Below are 27,170 nucleotides of genomic sequence, written 5' to 3' on the forward strand. Positions count from 1 at the left end.
TTTAAGGGCAGCTGAAACTGGTTCCAGCAGGGCATCAGGTCAGTAGTTGCTTTGTGTGGCTGCTGCCTGAGGCTGAGGATTGTGCTTAAAGGGACCCTCCTGGACAGCTGGTTCTCAGCTTTCCCTGCTTGCTTGCCTACCTCGCCGAGGGACAGCAAAGAGTGTTTCTTTCTGTCTGCTTTGGTTGCCCTGACTCGGGACACCTCAGCACTTGGCACCATGGAGCTAGAGCCATCCCTGGGCACTCTGATGCTCATTTTGGACATGTTGCTGCAAGCCTGGCTGCAATTGCTGGAGACTGCCTGGCAGCATCTGCTACAGCCCAGGCCCTCTTCCCGACCCCCCTGGGGGCTGCAGAGGAGCAGCAGCAGTGCCCGGACGCCAGTGTGCCCCGCCACATCTAGCATCAACACCAGGAGCGACTGGTGGGATCACATCGTCCCTGGAGCGCTGGGGAGACCAACAATGGACCCAGAACTGCAGGATGAAGGACACCTTCCTTGAGCTCTGTGAGTGGCTCGCCCCTGCTCTGTGGCAATGGAACACGCGCATGAGGCCCGCCATTCCCCTCCACAAGCGTGTGGCCATCGCCCTCTGGAAGCTCTCCACACCAGAGAGCTACCAGTCCATGGGGAACCAGTTTGACGTGGGGAGATCCGCTGTCAGAGCAGTGCTCATGCAGGTATGGCAATCTCCAGCCACTGTGCCAGGAGTGGGGGTGTGAGAGGAGGGGATGGGCTGCCCTAGGGAAAAGGGGGGGATGTGGTGAAAGTCCCCTCCCCGGGAGGGTTTGATCGGTCCCAGCTGCACTACGGCCTGCCCCTGCTGGCCAGGATTGCAGGGGGGGTTGCTCCTTGGAGTGGGGGCATGGGGCAGTGGCGGGGAAGGAGCACTCCCTGGCACCCCAGTGACTCTTGGTGGTTTTGTGCGTCCCTCTGCAGGTGGTCAAGGCCATCAGTAGAGTGCTGCTCGGCAGAGTCATCTGCCTCACTGGTTTGGAGGCGGTGATCGAGGGGTTTGGTGCCCTGGGCTTCCCCAACTGCGAGGGGGCAATCGACAGGACTCACGTCCCCATCCATGCCTCGGACCACAAGGCCTCCCTCTGCATCAACCGGAAGGGATACTTCTCAGTCATCCTGCAGGCTGTGTCAGACCACCGGGGCCAGTTCGTAGACATCAACGTGGGCTGGTCCAGCAAAGCACACGAGGAATGGGTGTACCGCAACTCCTCTGTGTGCCAGAGGCTGCATGCCGGGACTTTCTTCCCCGACCGCCACATCAGGGTCAGGGACATGGACATGCCCATGTGCCTGGTGGGGGATGCGGCCTACCCTCTGCAACCCTGGCTCATGAAGCCCTACACGGGACTCCTCAACTCCTACCAACAGGCCTTTAATGCCAAGCTCGGCAGGGCCTGCATCGTGGTGGAGGGGGCGTTACGGGAGCGGGTATGGATAGTGGGGTGGCTGCAAGGGCTGGAGCGGCAGCAGGCACCAATCTCTGCACCAGGGTCTGCAGGTGGTTGCAAATGGCACAGCCCTGGTCGAGCAGCTCCCGCAAGCTCTCCCGCCCAGTGCTCCTGGCAGCAGACCTGCCTTCGCAGGAGCCCCAGGTGCTGCTGCTGGTGGTACTCCTGGTTCCAGGTCTACCTGCTGAGGGCCCGGGTGCAGGAGGATATCCTGGGTGAGGTGGTGCGCCCTGCACTCTCAGGTGCTGCAGCTATGGAGAAACATGAGAAATGGTCAGTTCTCCCTAGGGACACAGTGGGTGAAGCCCAGCCCCCTCTGCAAGGCAAAGATGGCAGGTCCCTGCACTATCATGTCCTGCTATCCCCAAAGTGTGAGCTGGCCCCTGTGCTGTATATAGTGGGGCGGGGGGAGGAGATGTGCCCTGCTTCTGTGTAGAGGGGGCTTGTGGAGGTAGGGCACTGCTCAGTGTCCCTCCCTGGGGTCAAGAGCATGTCATGTGCCTTCATATATACATGTGTGTGGGTAACAGGCCAGGGCCCCTGTGTGGCAGCCAGCTGGGGCCACATGCCCAGGGTGGCATGGCACATGCACAGATTGCTGTGCTCCATGGTCAGCAAGGACCACAGGCGGGGTCCCTGGTCCTCCCCCCTACCCTGCATAAGGAGACAGTGATGGCACTCACATGTCGAGGTCTCCCCGGCCTCGGATCACACCTGCGACAGACTGGGATGGCTCGGGGGTCCTTGGTGCGGGGCACGCTCTCCCCAGGCTCCTGCGGCTCCTAGCCATCATCGTCCCCCTTGGTGTCATGGACAGGGCTCTCTGCCCCAGGTCGATGACCATCTGGGGGGCATGGACCATCTGACCCCCCCCCCCCCCCCAGGATGCGGTCCAGGGCATTGTAATAGGGGCAGGGGTCTGGGTCAGCCCCTGGCTGGGAACTGCCCCAAGGCCCTGGCATAGGACTGCCACAGCTCTTTTATTTTCATATGCACCTGCTCCTGGGTGCGCATGTGGCCTTTGGTGGCCAGGCTGTCAGCCATCCACCTGTAGACAGCCATGTTCCTGTGTCTAGTGTGGAGATCGTGAACATTGGAGCCTCCCCCCAAATGTCAGTGATGTCCATGATCTCCGCACAAGACCAGGAAGGCGCTCACCTTTTGCAGCCCCTGGCAGGCTCCTGGGAGCTGCCAGCCTGCTCCTGGGGAGCGGTGGAGGGCTGGGTGCTACTGGGTTGCTGGCTCATGCTGGGCCAGGTGCACAGACTGCTGGCTCTGTGCTGGCGGCTTGCAGCTGGCACAGGCACTGTGGCCAGAGTCTACCCCTTTAAGAGCTCTGAGGCTGGTGAGGGAGCAGAAGAGTTTTCCTTGGAAGGGCTGGAGGCCCCCTATTTTAAAATAAGTGTCTACACAGTGCTTATTTCGATTTAGCTGTTTTGAATTTGGCGTTATTCGTCATGGAAATGAGATTTACCAAATTCAAAATAAGCACTCCACTATTTTGATTTAATTTCAAAATAGCAGTTTGGCTGTGTAGACACTAGGAAAGTTATTTTGAAATACCGGCTGTTATTTTGAAATAACTTTGCTGTGTAGACAGACCCTTTCAGAGGAGGAATGCGGAAGTGCCCATTGACTAGTTGAGTAGTTGATGGAAATTCCATCGACTATTCGACTAGTCAGTTAACCACATTTTAACATCCGTACTGAAGGGATCCTAATCTTGATGGCAGCCTCTAGCAATTACTTTAATACGCATATTTAACTGTGAACTCCAATATTTGTCAGGACAAATCGGAATCTTTGAATTCTATTTTGTATCAAGCTGTCAAGATAGAAGTTTCCATTTATCATGTATGGGTTTTTGAGTAAGCTTTTGTAATTTGCTGTAGTGATTGGAGTCTCTGGTAAGAACAGTTTCCCTTGAAAACAAGAAGTCTGGTCATCAGACAAGCATGCTGGTTTTCAGAATGTCTATATTCTAGTTTCTGCTCTGCCAGTGACTGAATTTATAACTTTGGGCAAGTCGTTCAACATCTGTACTTCTGGTTCTTCACCTGTATACCAAGCTAAGACTTGGATGTTTCACCGGATTATGAAAATGAATAATTGTACACTCTCCTTCCCTGCCTAATTTAATCATATCACTTCCTTCTTCGAATCCCTCCATTGGCTCCCAATCACGATCTCATCAAGTTTCCTTTTGGTCACCATCTTCAAGAGCGTACAGAATAGGGATGTTAAAATGTGGTTAATTGACTAGTCGATGGAATTTCCATTGACTACTCCTCTAGTCGATAGGCACTTCCTCACTCCCAGTGGGCTCTTGTATCTTTCAAAGGAGGAGTGCAGAACTCCGCGTACAGCCTGGGTCCAGTGGGAAGTCCCGCTGACTCCGGGCTGTATGCAGCTGCCTGCTTTGAAATGTACAAGAGTCCCCAGCAGGTGCTCTTGTGCATTTTAAAGCCACGGAGCCCGGGATCAGCTGGGGAGTCTCTGGCTTAGCTGTGCGGTGCTGCCCCTTTGAAATGCCAAGGCCTCTGTATTTCAAAGGTGCAGCTGTGGAGCCCGGAGTCCCCAGCTGACCTTGGGCTCCATGCTTTGGTGTTTTAAAGGGCCAGCGCCGCACAGCTGAACCATGAATCAGGTGTGCGGCGGCTGCCCCTTTGAAACACCGCCTTGGGGTTTCAAAGTGACGGCGCCGCACCGTGATCCCCAGCTCAGCTGTGTGGCACTGCCACTTTGAAGTACCCCTTTGCCCCCCCTTTGCTGCCTCTATTTCAGAGGCAGCGGGGGGAGGGAGAGGAGAAGAATCGACTAGTTGACAGACTAATCGACTAGTCCTTAACATCCTTACCCTTAAATACAATGCAGTGTATAGACACTGCAGCCTGCCCCACAGAGCTCATATTCTAAGTAGGGAAGACTGATAAATAGGCAACATAAAAGCAAAATATTTGTTGGTTGTGTTTACTTTTTCATGGAAGGTAGTATTTGGTTAAACTCATGAGAAGCATTAACATGCACGGACCATACATCTTACAATACAGGCAGTCCCCGACTTACGTGGATCCGACTTACGTCGGATCCCTAGATACGAACGGGGTGAGGCAACTCCCGCACATGCGCAGCAGCATTCCCGGGGCTCGCTCACCTGGGTCCTAGGATCCTCCTCCTCCTCGGGCCGGCTCCGACTGGGGTCCCGCAGAGCTGCCGGGCAGAGGAAAAGTGCCTCCCCACGCCCGCTGCCCCCCCCCCACCCTCCTGCCAGCAACAGGCTGCCCCCTCCCCTGAGCAACAGGCTGCCGAACAGACAAAAGCAGCCTCTCTGCCCCTCCTCCCCTCTATACATGCCGGGCTCCCGGAGCGCAGCAGCGTCCCCGGGGCTCGCTCACCTGGGTCCTAGAATCCACCTTCTCCTCCTCTTCGGCCGGCTCCAACTGGCCTCTGCCTGCAGCAGCTGGCCACAGGGACAGGGATCCCGCAGAGCTGCCGGGCAGAGGAAAAGTGCCTCCCCACGCCTGCTGCCCCCCCCCCCCCCCGCCTCGCATCCTGCACGCCTCCCCCCTCCCCCCCTGCCAGCAACAGGCTGCCCCCTCCCCTGAGCAACAGGCTGCCGAACAGCAGACAAAAGCAGCCTCTCCGCCCCTCCTCCCCCTATACATGCTGGGCTCCCTGGGCAAACAAAGACTCCACCAAAACAAACAAAGTGCTGGCCTCATTGTGTTAGCAAAAAAAGGACCCTCCTCCTAGAACCCTGGGTGGTGTGTGGAAATAAAGCTATTAGCTCAAAGCATGGTGCAGAGCTGTTTGGTATTTGATGAGTTACTCCTTTAGTCCTGAGTTTGTCACAGGGACAGAAATAGATGTGAAATCTTCTGAACAGGGGAACAGACAGCAAAACAAACATTAGAGGGGAGTTAACCTTTCCCTATGCTATCCAAAACTAAAAAAAATGTTTGGCTAGAGTTTCCCCTACAATATGTACCAGTTCCGACTTACATACAAATTCAACTTAAGAACAAACCTACCGTCCCTATCTTGTACGTAACCCGGGGACTGCCTGTAACTGACATTCTTTGATTTTTTTCCAGTGCTTGGTAATGGCTGACTTTGGAGCGAACCAGGACTGAGGGGTGCAAATGTTTCAAAAGAGTCATGCCTGGCATTTTGAGCAGCACAGCAAGAATCTCTCTCCCCTCCTTATGGTTGGCAGCTTGTGTCTGAGCTTGGAGGAGCCAGCGAGAACACAAACTGCCATCACTATAAAGTTCTATTGAGTGGCTTAAAACTGCAGATTTTCTTTAATTCTGGTACAGCTTGCAACTTAAGCACTCTTGTACCCTGCTTTCCTTGGGCCATTTAATCATTTTATGAGAGTTTGCTGCTTGAACACCAGCCCTAGATACTAGTGTTGTAAGTTCAGTTTCTGGAAGTTAGTTGTTTTTGTCAGATTTTCTTCATTAAATCAGTAGTTTTGATGTATTTATCCATACTGTCATGGGCAAAATCAAAATTCTTCCTGAGGTCTATAAACACACTGTGAAATAAGCTATTCTAAATAAGCTGTTCTGGTTTTCCAGTGGCCATACCGTGGTCGACGAGAAGAAAAAAGCTTCCTTTATGAGATAGTGGCTAACAAAAGAAATGGCATTGATGTTGACAAATGGGATTACTTTGCCAGGTACAAATTTTCCTGATCTTAGTTTTATTATATACAAACAAAACAAGTGCCCAATACTTCTGCTTTTATTTTAAATAAGATTTCACTATTGAATGTTTAACTCATTCTCTCTGGAAAACTTCTAGGGATTGCCATCACTTAGGAATCCAGAATAATTTCGATTATAAGCGCTTCCTTAAATTTGCTCGTGTCTGTGAAGTGAAAAGCAAGAAGCATATCTGCACCCGTGACAAGGTAAACAGCCTTGGGGAAAACAGCGAGTGTAATGCAATGAAGTATTCCTCTCTTGTACCAACATAACCTGCAATAAAATGAACAGAGGTCAGTGCTGCTCAACGAATGGCATGCAGCCCTGATGTGGGTTGCATGGGGGAGCCTAGCAGGTTTGCTAGCATAGTGGTGGAGAAAGGAAAGCAGCAAAAATCCCTGGGTTGATGGCAGCCTAAGGAAGTTGGGCAAGGAATTGAAGGAGCAGCTCATTCCTTCCCCCTTCTCTTGTTAATTCCACCATTCCTTTAGAGGCATTTGGAGTAAAGTGAGCACACGGACCAGGAGCTGAGGGATGCACACAGTGATGCCACAGTCTGAATTTTTTGTCTACTTTCTCATTAACTAAAAATGGATGAACTACGATTTTAGGTAGGGTGTTTGTTTAGTGGGAATCCTATTCCACTTATTTATAAATGATCTAGAGAAAGGGGTAACAGTGAGGTGGCAAAATTTGCAGATGAGACCAGACTGCTCAAGATAGGTAATCCGAAGCTGACTGTGAAGAGCTTCAAAAAGATCTCACCAAACTAAGTGATTGGACAACAAAACGGCAAATAAAATTTAATGTTAATAAATGTAAAGTAATTTACATTGGAAAAAATAATTCCAAGTATATAGACAAAATGATAGGGACTAATTTAGCTAAAACTACTCGAGAGAGAGAGAGATCTTGGAGTCATTGTGGATAGTTCTCTGAAAACATCCACCACTGTGCAGCAGCAGTCAAAAAAGCAAATAGCTGTAAAAAATCAGTATTTCTGATCTTATTGCTGATGGTAACCATCTGGCCGAAAAGTAAAATAATTTTGTAGGTTTAATGATGCAGCAACCAGATGTCCAGGACTATAACTCGTGAACTATACTTAATTCTGGGAGAAAAAAGATTGCATGAATAAAAATTACTTTCTGCTTTGTAAACATGAAACACATTGAAAATATTAGACTTAAAAGAAGGGCTTAGACATCAAAGGAACAGTCAGAGGTTACAATGGACTACCCCCAGCAGAGAGCTTTCACGCTTACTACGTGTTCATACTGCCCATTGGTTATGGTGCTGATCACTTTGTAAAGCATCACAAATGGAATAAAGCATCAGGCATAAGTCTGTCTGTTTGATACAACTTCCAGCGGCAAAGCTCTTTTCTCTTGCATTGTTAGAATGTAGTATATGATTCCTCGAAAATTATTTTCAAAATCGATCCTCTTTGTTGCTCAGTCACCTTAGAATCATAGGACTGGAAGGGACCTCGAGAGGTCATCGAGTCCAGCCCCCCGCCCTCAAGGCCAGGACCAAGCTCCGTCTACACCATCCCTGACAGATGTCTATCTAACCTGTTCTTAAATATCTCCAGAGAGGGAGATTCCACCACCTCCCTTGGCAATTTATTCCAATATTTGACCACCCTGACAGTTAGGAATTTTTTCCTAATGTCCGATCTAAACCTCCCTTACTGCACTTTAAGCCCATTACTCCTTGTCCTGTCCTCAGAAACCAAGAGGAACAAATTTTCTCCTTCCTCCTTGTGACACCCTTTTAGATATTTGAAAGCCGCTATCATGTCCCCCCTTAATCTTCTTTTTTCCAAACTACACAAGCCCAGTTCATGAAGCCTGGCTTCATAGGTCATGTTCTCTAGACCTTTAATCATTCTTGTCGCTCTTCTCTGTACCCTTTCCAATTTCTCCACATCTTTCTTGAAATGTGGTGCCCAGAACTGGACACAGTACTCCAGCTGAGGGCTAACTAGTGCAGAGTAGAGCGGCAGAATGACTTCACGAGTTTTGCTTACAACACATCTGTTAATACAACCTAGAATCATATTTGCTTTTTTTGCAACAGCATCACACTGACTCATATTCAACTTGTGGTCCACTATGACCACTAGGTCCCATTCCGCCATGCTCCTTCCTAGACAGTCGCTTCCCATCTTGTATGTATGGAACTGATTGTTCCTTCCTAAGTGGAGCACTTTGCATTTCTCTTTATTAAACCTCATCCTGTTTACCTCTGACCATTTCTCTAACTTGCTAAGGTCATTTTGAATTATGTCCCTATCCTCCAAAGAAGTTGCAACCCCACCCAGTTAGGTATCATCTGCAAACTTAATAAGCGTACTCTCTATCCCAATATCTACATCATTGATGAAGATATTGAACAGTACGGGTCCCAAAACAGACCCTTGAGGAACTCCACTTGTTATCCCTTTCCAGCAGGATTTAGAACCGTTAACAACAACTCTCTGACTACGGTTATCCAGCCACTTATGCACCCACCTTATCGTGGCCCTATCTAAGTTATATTTGCCTAGTTTATCAATAAGAATATCGTGCGAGACCGTATCAAATGCCTTACTAAAGTCTAGGTATATGACATCCACCGCTTCTCCCTTATCCACAAGGCTCGTTATCCTATCAAAGAAAGCTATCAGATTAGTTTGGCATGACTTGTTCTTCACAAACCCATGCTGGCTATCCCCTATCACTTTATTACCTTCCAAGTGTTTGCATATGATTTCCTTAATTACCTGCTCCATTATCTTCCCTGGGACAGACGTTAAACTGACCGGTCTGTAGTTTCCTGGGTTGTTCTTATTCCCCTTTTTATAGATGGGCACAATATTTGCCCTTTTCCAGTCTTCTGGAATCTCCCCTGTCTGCCATGATTTTTCAAAGATCATAGCTAAAGGCTCAGATACCTCCTCTATCAGCTCCTTGAGTATCCTGGGATGCATTTCATCAGGACCTGGTGACTTGCTGACATCTAACTTTCCTAAGTGATTTTTAACTTGTTCTTTGTGTATCCTATCTTCTAAACTTACCCTCTCTCTGCTTGTATTCACTACGTTAGGCACACCTCCAGACTTCTCGGTGAAGACCGAAACAAAGAAGTCATTGAGCATCTCCGCCATTTCCAAGTTTCCTGTTACTGCTTCGCCTTCCTCACTGAGCAGTGGTCCTACCCTGTCCTTGGTCTTCCTCTTGCTTTTAATGTATTTATAAAAGGTCTTCTTGTTTCCCTTTATGCCTGTAGCTAGTTTGAGCTCATTTTGTGCCTTTGCCTTTCTAATCTTGCCCCTGCATTCCCGTGTTGCTTGCCTATATTCATCCTTTGTTAGTTGTCCTAGTTTCCATTTTTTATATGACTCCTTTTTTATTTTGAGATCATGCAAGATCTCCTTGTTAAGCCAAGCTGGTCTTTTGCCATATTTTCTATCTTTCCTACACAGCGGAATTGTTTGCTTTTGGGCCCTTAACAACGTCCCTTTGAAATACTTACGGTCTCTTTAATCACAGCTATGGAAGCCAGAATAGAAGAAGCACAGTAAAAATGGGACTGTACGCACATCATAACAAATCCAGATGTAGAAGCTGCTCCTGACTTCAGAATAGCGAATATCACCCATTTTGTTGTACGGTGGAAACTGAACTGTGACAGTTGCATTCTTTTGAATCCTGAGTGTAGTACACAGTAGACTTAAGTCAATATAGAAATAAAAAGTAACTTCATCTTTTGATACAGGAGGTTGGAAATCTATATGACATGTTCCATACACGGAACTGCTTGCACCGCAGAGCTTACCAGCACAAGGTTGGCAACATCATTGAAACCATGTAAGTGTCTGTTGTATATTTTGAATGTTCATGGCTAAGACTAGTATTTTATCATGGAATCTGTGACTTGCAGAGACCTCTGTGACTTCAGCCAGTGGCAACAGGGAGTTGTAGGGTCCCCATAGTGGCTGGGAACTATGAGTATCTCCCACTGCCTCAGGCGGCAGGACCCTCTGGAGTGCCAGCCATTGCAGGTGGTGGAGGTATTCTGCAGCTCTTGGGAGCCCTGGGCTGCAAGAGGGCCCTGGAGCGTCAACTCCCTAGGGGCGTTGGAGGCCCCTTGAGCTCTGAGTGGGGAGCCTAGCTGTTATGCTTATAAGCATCACACGGGCTCTTTTTCAGGGGAAAAGGCAATACACTGTTTATTGAGAATACAGTAGAGAAGCAGTTAGCATCTGCTTTATGACGACACACACACACACACATACCCCTGCAGATGGTGCATAGTTACCAGTCCATGGTGGCTCAAGTCAGTCTTACTGGCAAGGCTGACTGAGTGAGGAGTTGGGGGTCTTCTGATTGCGATTCGAGGCTCCTCCGAGGTTTGGCTTGCAGTACTGAACCCAGAGTCCCGTGGCAAGGGCTTCCTTGCTTATCCATGTCCATTCCCATTTGGGTCTATGGATACTGCAGTGTCATGCTGCCGTCATCCACCCTTAGGAGGTTCTAATCTGTGTTTTTGGGAGTTATCCTTTGGTGATTGTCAGGCCGACCATCATTGTCTCACTCTTGGGAGGCTCTCTGCCTGTCTCCAAGGTCGCCAATGCTGCCAGTTTTTAATTCAGCCTCAAAACACAATGCATGTTTCCTCGTTATCTTCAAAGTTTCCACTTCTTGATTACCTGGGCACCTGTGCTGGCTTTCACACACTCACACAGCCTTCACTCACACCACACAATTGTACAGAGTTTCAGATGTGATCAAGAATTACTAGAAGACAACTTAGTTTGATGCAGAGATGAGGTACAACTTAATTTGTAATGCTAACAGGGAGCAAGGCCTTACAGTAAACACCTAATCAAGAGAGAGAGAAATAGAAGCATACCGAACTTATAAGCAAGTCATTATACATGAAATCATTATGCATCATACTTCTAGTCTGATACCCAATACTAACCAATATGAAAATATACATTTTTTGCTACACTGCAGCTGCCCAGTCATTGTGGGCAGTGTGGGGACTCCACAGCTCCCCTTTTTGTCATGGATATTTTGGTAAATTCAGGGGCAGGTCTTAAGCTTCTGTGAGTTATTTTTGTTGCCGAGGATTGGTCTGTGACTTTTATTAAAAATATCCAGGACACAGTCTTAGCCTCATTCCTGGTAAGTTGCTGAGATGAATGAAAACCTGCAGTTAGGGTTTCTGTGGAACCAAGCATGTGTATTTGTCTCTGTAGAAGGCACAATGAAGTTTTCTAAATGCAGTTTTATAGGATCCTCTATACCCTAATTTCTGAGCATGCCATGGTCCACTCATCACACTAAAATATAGCCTGTCACCTTTTGGTTCTAAATAAACTGATTCTTTTTTTTAAAGAGACTAATGCATTTCAAAAAAAAAAATCAATCTGAGCTCAATATCTTTCCAACTACTAGAAATACCTTCATTCCTCTGAACTTCAGTAGTCATAAACAGATTTAGCAGAACATTTTTGGGATATATAAATAAGAAGATAGAAAGTGGTGTACAATTCACTGATTTCCATTGGGTTACTCAAGACTTAACTTTAAATACACGTTTAAAGTTCTGCAGTGGTGGAGGTTGTGCTTTTGTTCATAAATAGAAATCACAAAAAAGGGTATAAGAGCTCTTTCTGACCATACTGAGAACTCAGATTGGCAGCAGATTGATCAATCCCAGTAATAGAGCAGATGTCTTTTGTGACCAGTTGCCTCGCTGAGGATGTCATCTGATGTCCTGAGATACCTGGGCACCCTTGCTGAGCTCTTAAGCCTCCTCCAGCACACACCCAACTACATAACAATATGGTCATGGAGGTCAGCTCTGGCAAGGCTCAGTTTAAGGGACTTGCCCCCCAGCTCTCAGGTGCCCACCTCACTAAGAGTGCAGACTCAAAGTTATATGAAATTCACCTCCTCCCTCAATCTGCGTAGCCTCTTCTCCCCCATCTCCCACTATGAACTGTACAAATGGGGTTCTGTTATATTAAATGTTATGAATAAGAGATAAGTTTAACTACAAAAGGTGCATTTCACTTGAGTATAAGGGATAGCAAATAGAACAAAGAAAATTACTAAGTGAATAAAACAAAGTATCCAAATGATGCTTGATTCACTAAAGAATTTGGTTATAAATAGTAGTTCCTTGCTCTAGCTATTTTGTTGCAAGCAGATTACAGAAAGTCTTGAAAGGCAGTTGTCTAGACCTGCAACTTGAGACCTCAGGTATTATGAGCTGGTCGCCATTCCAGCATGGGCCCACTCTTCTTCCCCCATGTCAGTTCTTGCTTCAAAGTGTTTTTCAGTGTCTCTTTGCAAGGGGAGGCAGAGGAGAATCCCGGTGTCCCCTGCCATATACAGCAGTCATGTGAGGCAGGAATCCGGCCTTCCAGTGGCAAAGCACTAGCATTCTAAGAGGAGTCCACTGTCAGGTGTCTTTGCAGGGCTGTGGCAGCCATTACTCGTGGGCTGTTCTGAGAGTCCATAGGAAGGCTAGGCTCTTTTACACGTCTGGGCTAACGGGCCATCAGCCCTGGCTGACTTTTAGTTGTTGTATCTGAAGGTCTAGTTGTGGGTGGTGCACAAAGTAGCACACGTGTAATGCAGATACACAATCAATATTCCTAACTTCAGATACAGAGATGATACAGGCAAACAAATGGGATAATCACATTCAGTAAATCATAACCTTTCCAGCGATACCATACATATGCCATCTGCCATAAAATACATCTTAGTTATGTCACATCCATAGCATGAGCAAATTTTCATAAAGAATATAGAGTGCAATGTCACACTCTTCATACTGCCTTTTTCTCCATAGATGCTGGATGTCTTTGAATTTGCAATTTAGGAGGAGCTTAACTATTTTACAAAAATTGTCTTTTTAAATCATTTTTGCCACATATGTAGTTATGACATATTGATACACTAATACATAGAACTTATATGGCACCTTGTCTCTAAAAATGCTTTACAGACATTCATCCAGCTTAGTTATTAATTCATGGAGTATTTAGTTACCACCAAGTGTGTTCTGCTGTGCAGTACTTCTGCATTACAACAGTCTGAGCATTGGTCATTGACCTCCAGACTCCTATAGTCAACCAAATAGCAACGCCAAACATTCAGTCTGAAGCACTACATAGAAATAAATTTCTAGCTCATCCAAATTACAGGTTTTTAAGTGAAAGCACTTAACTAGTTAACTAGTCAAAAGGTTGGTTATTTACTGTCTGTCAGTGCACAAGCTTGAGCAACCATGCTTAGTTACAAGCCCAGTTTAGTCAATGGAAGATGTGGCAGTATCACTGACTTCTCCTGGCTTTGTGTCTGCAATGATTATTTGCTAATGGTACATTATTTGTAAACATTGTGGCTTTTTACTTTCTCTTTTTAAAACACTAAATCTATATCCCGTGTTTCAAAATAGGATTACAGATGCCTTCCTAAAAGCAGATCCCTATATTAAAATAGCAGGCGCTGGAGGAAAACACTACAAAATTTCTACAGCAATGGAGGATATGGAAGCTTACACCAAACTGACAGGTAAACTTTCATTGGTGACATGTTCATGACAGCTTACATGGTGTATCTATTTAAAGTAAGTGAGGCAGAATCTGAATTTTTAAAATTTGCACATAGTTTTGTCTTTAAATGTTCACACTTATGAGGCATGGAATGTGTCAGACAATTATTAACTACAGTTGACTTGTAGGTTTTAGGGCCTACATATAGTCTGATATCCTGTACGTTGCAGGCCACAGAACCTTGCTCACCCCTTCCTGCAATAGTACTATAACCTCTGAGTGAGTTAATGAAGTCCTCAGATCTTGATTTGAAGACTTCAAGTTACAGAAAATCCACCATTTACTTTAGATCAGACCAGCAAGTGGCCTGTGCCCCGTGTCACACAAAAAGGTGAAAAACCTCTTTCAGCCTGGACTGAAGAAAAATTCCTGACCTCAAATGGGGTGATCATTAAAGTCTAGTGCATGTGGGCAAAACCCACCTGTTAGACACCTGAAGGAGAATTCTTTGTAGCAACTCAAGCCACTTCATCTAGTATTCCATCTCTGGCCTCTGGAGATACTTGTTAGTGGTCACAGATGGGGTGTATGCCTTTGTAGGCAACCTCATCACACCATCCCCTCATAAACTTAGCATTACTTCCCATGAATGTAAACAATCCCATGAATGCAAACAAGTTTATTTCTGTAAGCAGCTGGTTGAAAAAGAAGTTGGACTGAGTGGACTTGGAGGCTAACTGAGCACTGTACACTTTGTATTCTTTGGTAATTGAAATAAATAAATATTAAAAGATAGAACATCCAAGAATATTTATAAGAAGTTGAAATTGGTATTCTGTGTTAACAGCATGATTAAAACGGCAATTAATGGGATTAGTGGTGACTTTTTTAATCTTGCAGCTAATTGTGATTATTATTTTTTAATAGTTTGACAGTCCTAATTTGTAGAGTGCAATTGTAACTCCCCTTAGCCTTCATTTTGTTAGACTATATAAGCTAAGCTCCTTAAAATCTGCTCTTATAAGGTAGACACTCCATTCCTAGTAGCCCTCTCTGCATTTGTCCCAGTTTGGATTCCTCTCTTTCTTAAACATGGTTGCACACAGTACAAGTGACTCCCACACTTAGGACCTAATTGGTTCCTGGAGAACCATTGCAAGTCGTGCCGTTGTAAGCCAAACCCTTTTTCCCCATAGGTGCAATGATAAAAATGGAGGTTCCATTCTGGCCCCCTTTGCCTCCTGGGAGTTGTAGTCCACAGCATGCTGGGCCCAGAGCTGGTGGGGGCTGTGCCAGGTGGAGGCAGCGCGGCACAAGCTGCTCGCAGAGCCGGCTGGGGGCTGTGCCGGGCGGACACTACAATTGTGTAGCTTATTTCAAAATTGGGAGTGCCCACACAGCACTTACTTTGAAATAGGGCATTCTTCCTCAGACTTCCCTTACTCCTTGTACAACGAGGGTTACAGGAGTCGGAGTAAGAAGTCCTCCAGCTTGACAGTATTTTGACATTATTTCAAAATAAGTGCCTGCTGTGTAGACGTAGATAAGTTATTTTGAAATAATGTTGCTGTGTAGACGTATCCTAAGACTGAACAAGGGGAAGGATTGAGCCCAAGCTAGGAGGCTGCTTAGCTTGTGCAATGAATGTTTAGAAAAACTGTTCAGAGTGATAGAGATGCAGCTGTGTTAGTCTGGCCTTGCTGAAACAACAGACAGGACTATGCAGCACTTTCAAGACTAACAGGGTTTATTAAACCATCCTGTTAGTCTTTAACGTGCTGCATAGTCCTGTCTTTTGGTCAGAGTAAGACTGTGCCATCTAATAAGTTTTAGTGGCTTAGGGTCAGCTGGCATGCTCTGTTTATTTTGGTTTAGTAATTTATTTTGATCCGTCTGTTTTCATTTGCCATCACTTAAATATAACAAGTATAAAAATACTTTTCATGAAGCCCAGTGTAAATAATTGCTACCTGGAGGAGGAGGAGCAGCCACTGTGCATGTGTCTGAATGATAAAGGGGACTGACCTTATGATCTTCCTCTGTGTAAAATGTTTTCATAGGGTAAGATGGATTTATTTGGGGGTTTGGTCCTGGGTGGCACAAATAGCTCTGAAACTGAGCTCTCCCAGAGCTGAGCTGGCTCAGTGTCTATGGTGCTCTGTGGGTGGAGGGGAAAGGAGATAACCCCAACTCTGTGCCTTGGCTGGGGCAGACCAGAGCTTCTGGCCCAGCCAGAGAGAGTGATGAGGAGCCCCAGAGGGCAGGAATGCGGGTTCAGTGGCTACATCGGCACATTGAGGGCTAACCCCAACGGGACTTCTGTGATCTAACCCAGCACAGAGCTTGGGCAGCATTCCTACTAATTTTGAGAGGTTCAGCTTTTCTGATCGTGACTGACACTACAGCAGTGTGTTATATCCGGACTCAGCCCTTTTATCGAGAAGCAGATAAAGCAGATTAGCGTTGGATTTGATGCCTATAACCTGTTAATCCCAAAGTGCTTTTAGCAGACTGGCAGCATGTTCTGGCAAATCATCTCGACAGACAGTAGCTTCTTTAGACCCACTATTGAGGACTCGGTCTCCTCCACCAGGGCTCAAGCAGCTTCTGCAGCCTCTTTGAGAAGTGTCCCGCTAGTGGAATTCTGTGCATGCCCTTCTCAAACACTACTCCCTAGTAGAATCAGCAAGTTCTGATGCTCGCTTTGCCACAGTTGTGTTGTGTTCTTTGCAAGAATTGACTTCTAGCACCCACATCCTGTGATCTAGGTCATTGCTTCTGAACCAGATAGTGGAATGTACATGGATAAGCCCCCGAAGACACAAGTTACTTACCTTACAGCAACTGAGGTTTTTTTGATGTGTTGTCCATATATACCATGACTTGCCTCCCTCCTCCTGCTACTGTACTACAGTCTGGTAGCACTGGGATTTTGTATCCTCAGAGGAATGAGGGGATGGTTGGGGTCACTCCGCCTTTAGGACAGTTACAGCCACACACAGACATTGCTGCCTGAAAGACTCCAAGCAGAAATCTGGGGGGTGCATGTTTCACCATCAGTGGAAACACATCAAAGAACCAGATCGAGATAAGCAATCACTCTTTCCCCTGCACATCTCTTGTAAAATGTACTGGTTACTGTTTGCACTAGTGCAGCTTGCTGTGTGGGGAGGGTGGGAAATGGCCTTTAGTTGCCAGCATCCATAATCCTAGGCATTGCATCTGCATACATGATAATACCACTTGGTCTAAGTTAGTTGGCTCCCTGTAACATGTAGCACTTTCCATGCTTTACTTGGGAAAATAGCGTTGTGTTCTGTAATGCTTGAGGACTGGCATGTGCGAAGATCTGCAGTGAAAGAGGGTGGGTAACTCTGAAGCTGTTCAACTTTGTCCTTAAGGTGGGAGGTCAGCAAACCTCTGCTTCCACATTGATATTATGGCACTGTGCAAAGCCTGTGGCAGCCCACACTATTCTGGAACTAACTTTGAAATTGTTGGGTTAGCGTGCTGGGTAGTTCGTTGAAAATGGTGTTTCCATTTCTTGGCACGTGGGCTAGATTTTCTGTAGAGATCTGTGCATAGGTGCACAGTTTCTGTGCTGCAACAATTGGTACGTGGCTATGTAAAGGAAATGTATTTAACTTTGACAGATAACATCTTTCTGGAGATTCTGTACTCGAGTAATAAAGAGCTGGCTGAGGCACGAGAAATTTTGCGTAAAATAGAACTACGTGATCTTTACAAGTATTTAGGAGAGACTCGGACTGAACCAGGAAAAGAAATTACAGAGGTAAGCAGCATTCTTAATCCAATCTCTATTGATAGAGGACTCCAAACTCTGCTCTCTCTCTTAAATATGCAATTCTAATTAGTCTGCTAATTTGTCTGTCTGACTGTAACTCTTAAAATTGCTTGGACCAGTTGTGAATTGCCGGTCTTCTTCAAAGCTCAGCCATTAAGTGTATGAAGGACTACTACATGGAGGAATCCAAGGGGAAGTATACGTGCTTTTTGATTTAAAAAAAAATCCTCTGCTGTGCTGAGGACTTTTTGGGATACTTTTATTTCAGATAACATGCGCCCTGCAAAAACATAGGGAATGCCATGTCAAAAGACTTCACTTTGGCATGAAAACCAACACCATTTGAATACAAGGGAACAGTAACAGTGTTCACCAGGGTTCACCAGAATCTGGTGCAATTTTGGCTCCAAGTCTTCCTCAGAGTGGCTTTGGTTTTTTTTTAAAGTGGTATGGCTGAGTTAGCATTCAGTACTGCTACAGTTTTCAGTTACTCCATGAGCACAAGCAGCAGGGGTCTGTGTGGTCTAATGTTCAATGCTGGTGACAAACTGTGGTGATGCTCTGATAGCAGCAGAAACAGGTGGATTTCCAGCAGTGACAAAATACTTGCATCCGTTGTCAACATTGCAAACAAACTCTGCAAGAACTGTCTGGTCTGTCTGTGTAGAACCAGTTGAGGAAGTTGCCTTATTTAATGGGAAACTGGCTAATGTGCTTAAAGGCACACCCTGGAGGTCAGTTTCCTTCTGTTTGAGGGCCAGTAGATTACCCTAGTCACCAGAGATTTTTGTTACTCTCTATGGGACCATCTAAAACCAGCAGCATGGTAGTGTGTGTCTGGCCAATGTCATGGTTATCATGGAACATGTTTGTCCCTCAAAGTTAGTCTTGCATGCAGGTTTTAGTCCCTCTGCTGAGACACTTTCTGTATAGCTTCACCTGGTCATGCGAACAGTCTTCAGTCGCAGTCATGCTCTGTTAACGCAGATGGAAATCTCCTTCACTTGAACTTTTCTTTTGAAAGGTGAATTATTTACATCAAAGCTGGTTTTTAAAGTAATCTACCCTTCTCTCAACCAGCCTGGATGCATGGCAGCCTTCTCCCTATAGACGTGGGTTCAGTTGCACAAGTCTGGAACTGGTTGTGCTTGGCTAGAACTGCAAGTTTTCTGTCTTTCAGGAGCAGTATGACAGGCTGCCAGCTGACATTGTTGCTTCCAGGCCAAGGAACGCGCCTCAGGATGTTGAGTTGTATGCTGCAGACTTTATAGTTGATGTAAGTGTGTCCTTCCTGAGCAAGCTTAGTGTAAAAGAAATGCTCCAAGTGTCCCATGTAAAAGTTTGCAGATAAAGCTGAGCACACTTTATATTCAAAATAAGAAACTGATTTGTCCTATTTGAACTGTAACTGTACAGTGCAGGGACATTGTAAGGTACAAGGTAACCCTCAGTGTGTTCCCATCCCTCTTTAATGCATACAGTTGCTATTTAGGGTCTAGCAGTTTCCCTGTATTATGGTTTGCAAACATTTTCATACTGTGGATTATATGTTAAGACTGCCTTGTGCACACCTCCCTTCCTAGGGCTTCCATGGACCATTTCCCTCTTCGGTTCGTCACCACGTAACATCCCTGTGGCAATGGAGGAGTAATGTTAGGAAAGCATTGAGGAGCTTTTTGTGGTTCCATTGCTGGCAGACTTCCCCACCACAGTGGTAGACCTTTTTTGGTGATTTTTTTTTTCTCTAGTGTCTTTCATCCAGAAGGCATTTCAGAAGTCATAATGGATTTAAGTTATACAGTGAGAAATTATGGGTATGACAAAGTTACCTCTTCCGGACCTGGCAGAAACCAGTACCTGCTGCTTTTCCCTATTGCCTGGTGTGTGTGGATCTGGATTGCCAGTGATGCCTGTCTTGTTTCTCAGGAATAGTTCATGCAAACACAAGGTGTCGCTCAGGGCAAGTTGGTTGCTCGTTGGACGGGAGGGACACTAAAACACAGAACAGAGGTTCTCAAACTGTGCTCCCTGAATAGTTCCCTCTTAGGTGTACATGTGAGTAGATGCGCATGAGAGAATGAACATTGGGTCACTCACCTATTTAGTGTCTTGCAGGCGTGGCTCCACTAATTAGGTGTCTGGACCCTGAACCCTCATATATAAGGTGAGGTGGTGGCCTTAGGAGGAGTAGAGAGTAGGTGGAATGGAGCAGTGTGCTGAAGTGGGGGAAATAAAGGGGAAGCAGTGTGACAAGGAGGAGGGAGGAAAAATTGTTCTCCTTGGCCTCTGAGGACAGGACAAGAAGCAATGGGCTTAAACTGCAGCAAGGGAGGTTTCGGTTGGACATTAGGAAAAACTTCCCAACTGTCAGGGTGGTGAAACACTGGAATAAATTGCCCAGGGAGGTTGTAGAATCTCCATCTCTGGAGATATTTAAGAGCAGGTTGGACAGACATCTGTCAGGGATGGTCTAGAGATGGTGCTTGATCCTGCCATGGGGGCAGGAGACTGGACCTGATGATCTCTCAAGGCCCCTTCCGGTTCTAGTGTTCTATGACAGAAAACAAAATGACAGGAGCTGCTGAGAGCACAGGAATGTGTCCAAAGACAAAACTTCAAGAGGGAATAAAAAAACAGAAAAAACTGAAAAAAAAAATAAATATGTATTAAATGATTGTTAATCATTTAAATGATTATTTAATTAGTTTTTAAGTGTAGTTGACTTTTTATAATGTTAAAATACACACACCACATACTTATAGAAATAAAATTAAGAGTTCTTGAAAACGGGCATGCTAACTTGAGTGCCATGAAATGCAAAAACCTTTGTAGGTTACTTTTAATGTCAAGAATCAGCCTCCTCTGACAGCAGTCTCATTATTGCTCATGTTCTCATGGTACATTAAGCCCCATGTTGGTGGTAGGCTTGGACTTGAGGGGAACAGTTTTTTCTCCTGGAATATTTAGACCTTGAAAATGGATAGCTATCTACAATTATCACAGACAATGCAACTGAAGTGTTACACCCTCCAGTAGAAAGAGACTGAAGCATTCCTTATTCCTTGAGTTATGCTGTGTTCAGCCACACCTTTGTGACTGGAATATGTCTTTTTATAAGCCATTATCCCTGCACACAGACAGCGTGACCTTGATCGAGACCTTTTCAGAGCTGCTCTACTTGGAAAAGTTCACTTGCTTAAAAAAAACCCATTAGGGTTTAACATTTGTTTCTCCATACTCTGTACTGTGCCTGCACACAAATGTAATGGCCAGCGCTCCAAACTAGCTCTGAGAGCTGAAATCAACCAGTGTCTTCCTGTTCTGTGCATCCCCACTAGTACTAAAGGTTCTGTAAACCAGTTGCTGCCCTCTGGCATACTGATGTAACCCCATTGTCCTCAAAGCATGCCTTCATTTACATCCGAGTCACTGGAAAAAGGAAATGCTTCTCTGAAAGCAAATCAATTTCAGTAAGGAAAGTCTATCTTCTCTTGCTTGCTCTATTCCCCTCCACCTGAAAACAGTCTGTGTTTTCTTAATTCAGATATTCTGGAAAGCAAATAGGAACATTATACATCTTGGATAGAGGGCAGCACTGGTGTGTTAACCTTTCTTTGGTTCAATTGCCAAAACTATCGTGGCTGCACTGTCAAGATATTAAGACAAAATTAAAAATGTAAAAGGCTTCCCCTGCTTCTCTTGGCCTGTAACACTTCCTGTTTCCCCAGGAGAATCTCGCTTGTGGTTTTTTATGGGTTCCTGTTCAGAAGCCCCAAACAGATCTGAAAGGTAATCTGTAAATCACTTGCGATTTCCCTCAACTCTGTTTGCTGGGCGCCTCGTTGGCTAATTGCAGATCACATTAAGGTGATACTTCACAAAATTCTTGAAGCTCATCACATCAGGGAACCTAATTTCATAAAATAATTGAGACAGTCTGTATGCAAAAAGATGAACTCTTTCAGTTAATCTAGAGATTTTGAATAATCCCTGCTGTTTCTTAACTACTAATTATAGTGTGTGTCTTGTTAGATTCTTGGTGATCTCAAGTCTAGAAAACTACCCAAAATAGGTATTTGTTCATCTGTGTCCATTTCTGAATTGTCTCCATCAAGGTTATCAATATGGACTATGGAATGAAAGAACAGAACCCTATTGATAAAGTTCGCTTCTATTGCAAGTCTGACCCGAGCCAGGCAGTCAAGATTTCGAAAGAACAGGTAGCTATTGCTTTGCCAGGCAGGATACCAACATACCTGGCTGGCTTTTGAAGGCCTTTCATATAACAGGTTGGGGAAGCATTTCTTTGCAATTATGTGGAGAGGAGGGTGGGAGACTCCACAGTCTGGAGTCTTGGTATTTAACACAGTCTGCCTTAAAACCCATTCCTTGTTCTCATCAGACTATATTTTTTCCAGTTAAATGCACTTTGTGGGACTCCCAATGTTGTGTAATGTAAACTTAATTTTTTCTACTTACATTCATTGGTCAGTTGGCTCTGGGTTCCAAGAAACAGTTCAATTTCTTTTCCTCTATTCAAAAGGTTTCAAGGCTTCTGCCAGAAACATTTGCAGAGCAGCTTATCCGGGTTTATTGCAAAAAAAAGGATGAGAAGAGTTTAGATGCTGCAACAAAGTATTTTATTCAGTGGTGTATGGACATGGATTTTACCAAGCCACAGGTAATGTGCTACTTCATAATCCGCTTCCCAGCTCCAGGCCAGAAGGAACCGTTGTGATCATTTAGACTGGTCTCCTGTGCAACACAGGCCAGAGAACTTGCCCAAAATAATCCCTATGGCATGTGGATTTGGGACTGTTAAAATCTGCACATAGTTAGGGATTTTTACCTGTGAGGCATGGCACGTTCTAACCGAAGGATTGAACTTCGTCCAGTGCAAACCCCTGTGTGAACGCCCTTATTTCTGCTGTAGGAGAGCTGTTGTCAGGTAACATACACTGATTGGGAACAGGATTTAGTTGAACTGAAGTGAGACGCTTTTATTCTGAAGTAAGAGTCCCGTCCCCCCCCCCCCACCCCCCCCAGTGTAACTAACCGGTGCAAGTTTAGTTTGTAGAGCAGCCCTAGACCACCACCGTGGAGCTCGGTAATTCTCCAAGGAATCATTCAGGCCGATTCCTCTTGTCCCCGCCCATAATGCTTCCTGTTTCCCCGGGAAATGCGCTTTGTTTTTATGATTTTTTTTTAATGGGTCCCTGTTCAGGAGCCCCAGTCTCCTGGGGAAACAAGCACTTTCAGCTCTGGTGAGGCCACATCTGGAGTGTTGTGTTCAGTTCTGGGCCCCCCACTACAAAAAGGATGTGGACGCATTGGAGAGGGTCCAGCGGAGGCGACCAGAATGATTAGGGGGCTGGAGCGCTTGACCTACGAGGAGAGGCTGAGGGACTTGGGTCTGTTTAGTCTGCTCTTCTGCAGAGGGAGGGGGGATTTGAGAGCAGCCTGCAACTCCCTGAAGGGGGTTCCAAAGAGGAGGGGGAGAGGCTGTTCTCAGTGGTGGTAGATGGGAGAACAAGCAGCAAAGATCTCGCGTAGCAGTGGGGGAGGTCTAGGTTGGACACTAAGAAAAACTATTTCCCTGGGGGAGGGGGGGGAATCTCCATCCCTAAAGGTTAAGTCCCAGTTGGGGCTGGTCCTGCTCTGGGCAGGGGGCTGGACTCGATGACTCCTGAGGCCTCTGCCCGCCCTGGGATTCTGTGATTTGACTTGAGCAGGAAGAGGGTAGTGACTCCAAGCGCACCTCGTTGTCCCCGCTGCTGTCAGACCTCAGAGCATAGATACTGCGGGGCATGATGGGCATGGAGCACACAGCTGGTCCTTTCTGCGCTTGTGGCTTTTGCAATGGGGGGCAGAGCCCCAGCCAGCTCAGTGGCTCTAGCAGTTGGAGATCTTGAGCCAGTGGATCAAAGACCATCCCTAAGGGACAGAACCTGATCCTGAGGGAAACAGGAACCTCAGGCTCCTGCCAGAGGTGGCAGCTGTAATGTCAGTAGAGCTATCTCAGCACTTCTGGGCCGCCTCTGAGCCAGCATCTCCTTCCCCTGTGCTGCCCCGTGCCTGCCCCTCCTCTGTCATTCATTAGCGAGTGCAGTTATTTATTCCATCACTGTAGCAGAGCAGCTAATACGATGGAAATGATGTAATGAGAATGCAAATTAGGTATTTTACACTTATTGAATATGCAAATCATGGCATTAGATAAGTTGCATTGAACCTCCAGTTTTCTGGGCAGTAATCCTGAGTAGGTGTGACTTGTCCATCAGCTTGGGTACAGACAGCATGACAAGGTGTTTTTCACCAGCAGTAAAAGGTTTTCTCTTAGCGGTTGGTTCTGAATGCTAATAATTCATCTTTGTGTAGGATTAAGCTGCTTCTTTCTGTATTGACTCTTTCAGGCCTAGATGTTCTCTCAGATGCCTTTAGCTGCATAAAATGTAATCTGGAAAGGCTCTGAGAGAAACATGCTCACATCACAGATCAGTTTCATGTCCCATGATACAAAATGTAGAGCGTTAAGTGACTGTTAACGCTTCAGTCCCTTCAGTGTGCCAAAGCGTTAATTTTAAAAATGCTCAGTAAATACAAGGTATTAACGTGATAGACCCCCGTGTTTATTTTCCAGGGGTGTTGAGCACCCACAGCTAATGTGGGTGGTCGTGCAGTACCTCCTGAAATGCAGCCACTGGCGTATGGTTTCCCCAGACACGATCTGCAACTATGGGCATGAGATTTACCTTAGGAGTCATCTTTTTGTGACTGTTCTGGGTTCTAAGAGCAAAACCCATTTCGTTTCTACAGTGTGCTTTGCACGTGAGATTGGTAAAAAGCTTTCCCTGCTTCCGGCATCCCTGTGTAATATCGACTTCATCACACAGCCAGTTTTGCAGCCAGCACAATTGTTCATTACACCATAGTGTGTCTCAAGGGGTGGGTGAAACATGGCCAGGTCTGTAAAACTGAATGTGGGTGGCCCAGGCCATGGGTTTGCCAGGGTGCTGTACACTTTCTGTTGTGGCCATTTGTTATGGACAGTGGGATGGTAACTGGGCTTACTTGATGTGATGATACACTAAGTGTTTTCTGGCTCACCAACTTCCTGGTGACCAAGCTTTGGGAACCAGCCATATTGTTCAGGTACGTTTTTTTAGCAGAGTCTCACCCTTTTATGGCTCAGTTTTCATCCTTTCTGTTCATAAGCCTAAAATTGAGCTGCTTGGTTTTGTTCTGTTTGTACAGTGAGCTGCTGTTTCCTCCAATAAGACAAATTATGAAGTAAGAATGTGCCTGTAAAACTTAACCTTTTCTCAGCTTCATTTGAATGACTTTCTAGGATGGTGATGTGGTCGCCCCAGAACTAACTCCAATGAAACCAAGCTGGAATGACCCTGAGGAAGATGAACTGCAAAGTCCAAATGACTGCAGGGAAGCTTCAAAATCCAGAACCAGACTCTTTCAATAACTCATTTGTTAAATGGTGTTTACTTGTAATATTTAAAGTCTTTCCAGGAACAGTTTTATACTGTTCCTTCTAGCCCTTTAAAAATACTTGAAAGGGAACAGCACACTTTTATAAACCTACCTGAAAAGCTTTACAGAGCAAATTTATAATACTGTATATTTTAAGATGCTGTATGTGTACAATAGTGATTTAAAAGCTTTACGTGTATTGATGTTCAAAGGGGAATTTTATATAGTGACCAGTGATGACTTGCAGCAGAACAGAAACAGCTGTTCTAGTGTTTGACTTGAAGGCTATAAGAGTATTGAGGCTGTGTAGCAAGAGCACTTTTCAAAATGAAGGCCTTTGAAAGATCCTAAATGTAGAAAATTAATGTTTCACCATTGTTGGAGTAGAGCTAGCATTTCACTTCAGCAGTTTTGACTTCCTTAAAATCAGAGAACTGTGAGCAGCGAGTGCCCACCTTCCTTTACTGAAGCAAATGTCATAGAGAAAATTGACTAGAGCGTCTCGGTTTTTTTTCCTGTCTCCTACTTCATATTCCTTACTTTTAAGGTAATTGTGATGTCCCATTTTCTAATAGAGCAAAGCATTTAGCTCAGATTTCTTAAGCCTTGCTGAAGTGAAAAAGTGCCTCAGTGAGATGTAGCTTTTTTTGTTTTTTCTATTGTTTTTGTGGCTTTACAGTCACTTTTTCCTGTAATTTAAATGTTTTCTTTTGGTTCTTTTCATACAGCACAAATGGGATGGGGACTGATTTGACTTCCGACGGGTGGCTGTCCAATACACAGGCCAAACAAATTAGGCAGATTTTTCTCCAATGTTTCACTTAGCGGTTCTGTAAAACGTACAGAAATGGGATTTTTAAGTTGCCTGTGTCCTTTTTTTAAAGTAGTATCTGAAACAAGAAGAAAACAAATGAACTCTGGCTTCAGGAGTCAGACATTGGTCATTAGTGGGTCTGAATCTCAAATCAGTGCAATGAGGTCTGGAGACACTAGCTGTGTTTATATAACATTAACTGTCCCTGCTAGCAATGGCATTTGATAGTGCCCAGATGGAGGCAAGGGATTCGATTGTGCCATAACTCTGCAGTTCTCTGTATGCACTAGCCAACGTGGCCACCAGAGGAGGGGTAAACCCTCCCTTCAGTGCACTACCAGTGGTTCAGATCTCCAAGTGTATGACAAGGTTGTTACCAGGAATCTTCACCGACTTGTGAAGCGCAGATGTAACCGCTCTGGGATAAGCCTTTTGTACTTGACTTCACCAGACTCAGTGAAGCAAGTGTGGTAAAATCCCGTGATTCGAGGCAATTGGAGATATTACATGCAGAATAATTATTAATTTCACAGATCACACTTCAAGGTATTTGCTTATTTGAAACTGTTGAGAGGTGTACTGTACCTCCGAGCTGGATTTTTTTTTAAATAGTTCAAACTGAGCCCTGAGTTGACAAAGAATGTATACATATATTTTTATAACTTTTAATGGTATTGCAACATGGATTGTTTGTATTAAATACAATTAATGCACAGTTAAAATGAAAAATGTCAAGTGCATTTCTTAAAGGCACACATTCATTGCTAAAGCAAGTCTATTTCTCAGCTAAGGGAGCCCAATGTTTAATTACTCTTTCCATCCGTTTCCTCTGCCCTTCATACTTGAGAAATGTTCCTGTGGGGAGAGATGCATTGGCTCTATTCCCAGGCGGTGAGACAACAGGTTATTTTTTAAAATAGTTTCTATCTTTGCACCTCGGTTGTCCTGTAGCTAAACCACATCAACCGCTTCTGCTCAAAACTTGTGCTGAGAGTCTCTCAGATTTGTCCATCCAGCCAGCACCTGGCTTCTTCATTCTGCTGTAGGTAATTTTCCACTCACCATAAAGGTTTGGAGAAAACTGGTTCTAGCTTCAGCCACCCCTCTCCCCCTCTTAGTAGCTTCATTGTATGGTCAGCATAGTTGTTGACTACTCTCCGTTGTCTGTGTGCACGTTATGTGCTGTTAGCCCACAGTGGAGTCCACATTTACAGACAGAAGATTCCGTAACACAGCAATTGTCATAGTAGCAACCATAATTCATTATTTACAGTGCTGTTACCCGGATCATCAATGGCCAAATTTGTAAAGATAAATCCAAA

General features: G+C 45.3%; 1 protein-coding gene across 3 annotated transcripts in view; it reads left to right on the top strand.

Annotated features, from left to right (window-relative positions):
* SAMHD1 (SAM and HD domain containing deoxynucleoside triphosphate triphosphohydrolase 1) overlaps nt 1–26,577 on the top strand; it is a 46,882-nt gene extending 20,305 nt beyond the window's left edge. The window contains exons 8-16 of one of the 3 annotated variants that reach the window (XM_075901479.1): nt 6,052–6,152; nt 6,278–6,386; nt 9,943–10,034; nt 13,648–13,763; nt 17,398–17,537; nt 18,730–18,825; nt 21,665–21,769; nt 22,093–22,230; nt 24,898–26,577. In XM_075901479.1, the coding sequence (XP_075757594.1) occupies nt 6,052–6,152; nt 6,278–6,386; nt 9,943–10,034; nt 13,648–13,763; nt 17,398–17,537; nt 18,730–18,825; nt 21,665–21,769; nt 22,093–22,230; nt 24,898–25,026 (1,026 nt within the window). In that variant the 3' untranslated portion in view covers nt 25,027–26,577. Of the gene's footprint in view, nt 1–941; nt 4,870–6,051; nt 6,153–6,277; nt 6,387–9,942; nt 10,035–13,647; nt 13,764–17,397; nt 17,538–18,729; nt 18,826–21,664; nt 21,770–22,092; nt 22,231–24,897 lie in introns of those variants that run through there. The other 2 variants (XM_075901481.1, XM_075901480.1) reach the window with 2 other exon arrangements.
* Nucleotides 26,578–27,170: the final 593 nt, after the last annotated feature.

Source organism: Pelodiscus sinensis, chromosome 18 (assembly GCF_049634645.1).
Source record: "Pelodiscus sinensis isolate JC-2024 chromosome 18, ASM4963464v1, whole genome shotgun sequence".
NCBI classification, from domain to species: Eukaryota; Metazoa; Chordata; order Testudines; family Trionychidae; genus Pelodiscus; species Pelodiscus sinensis.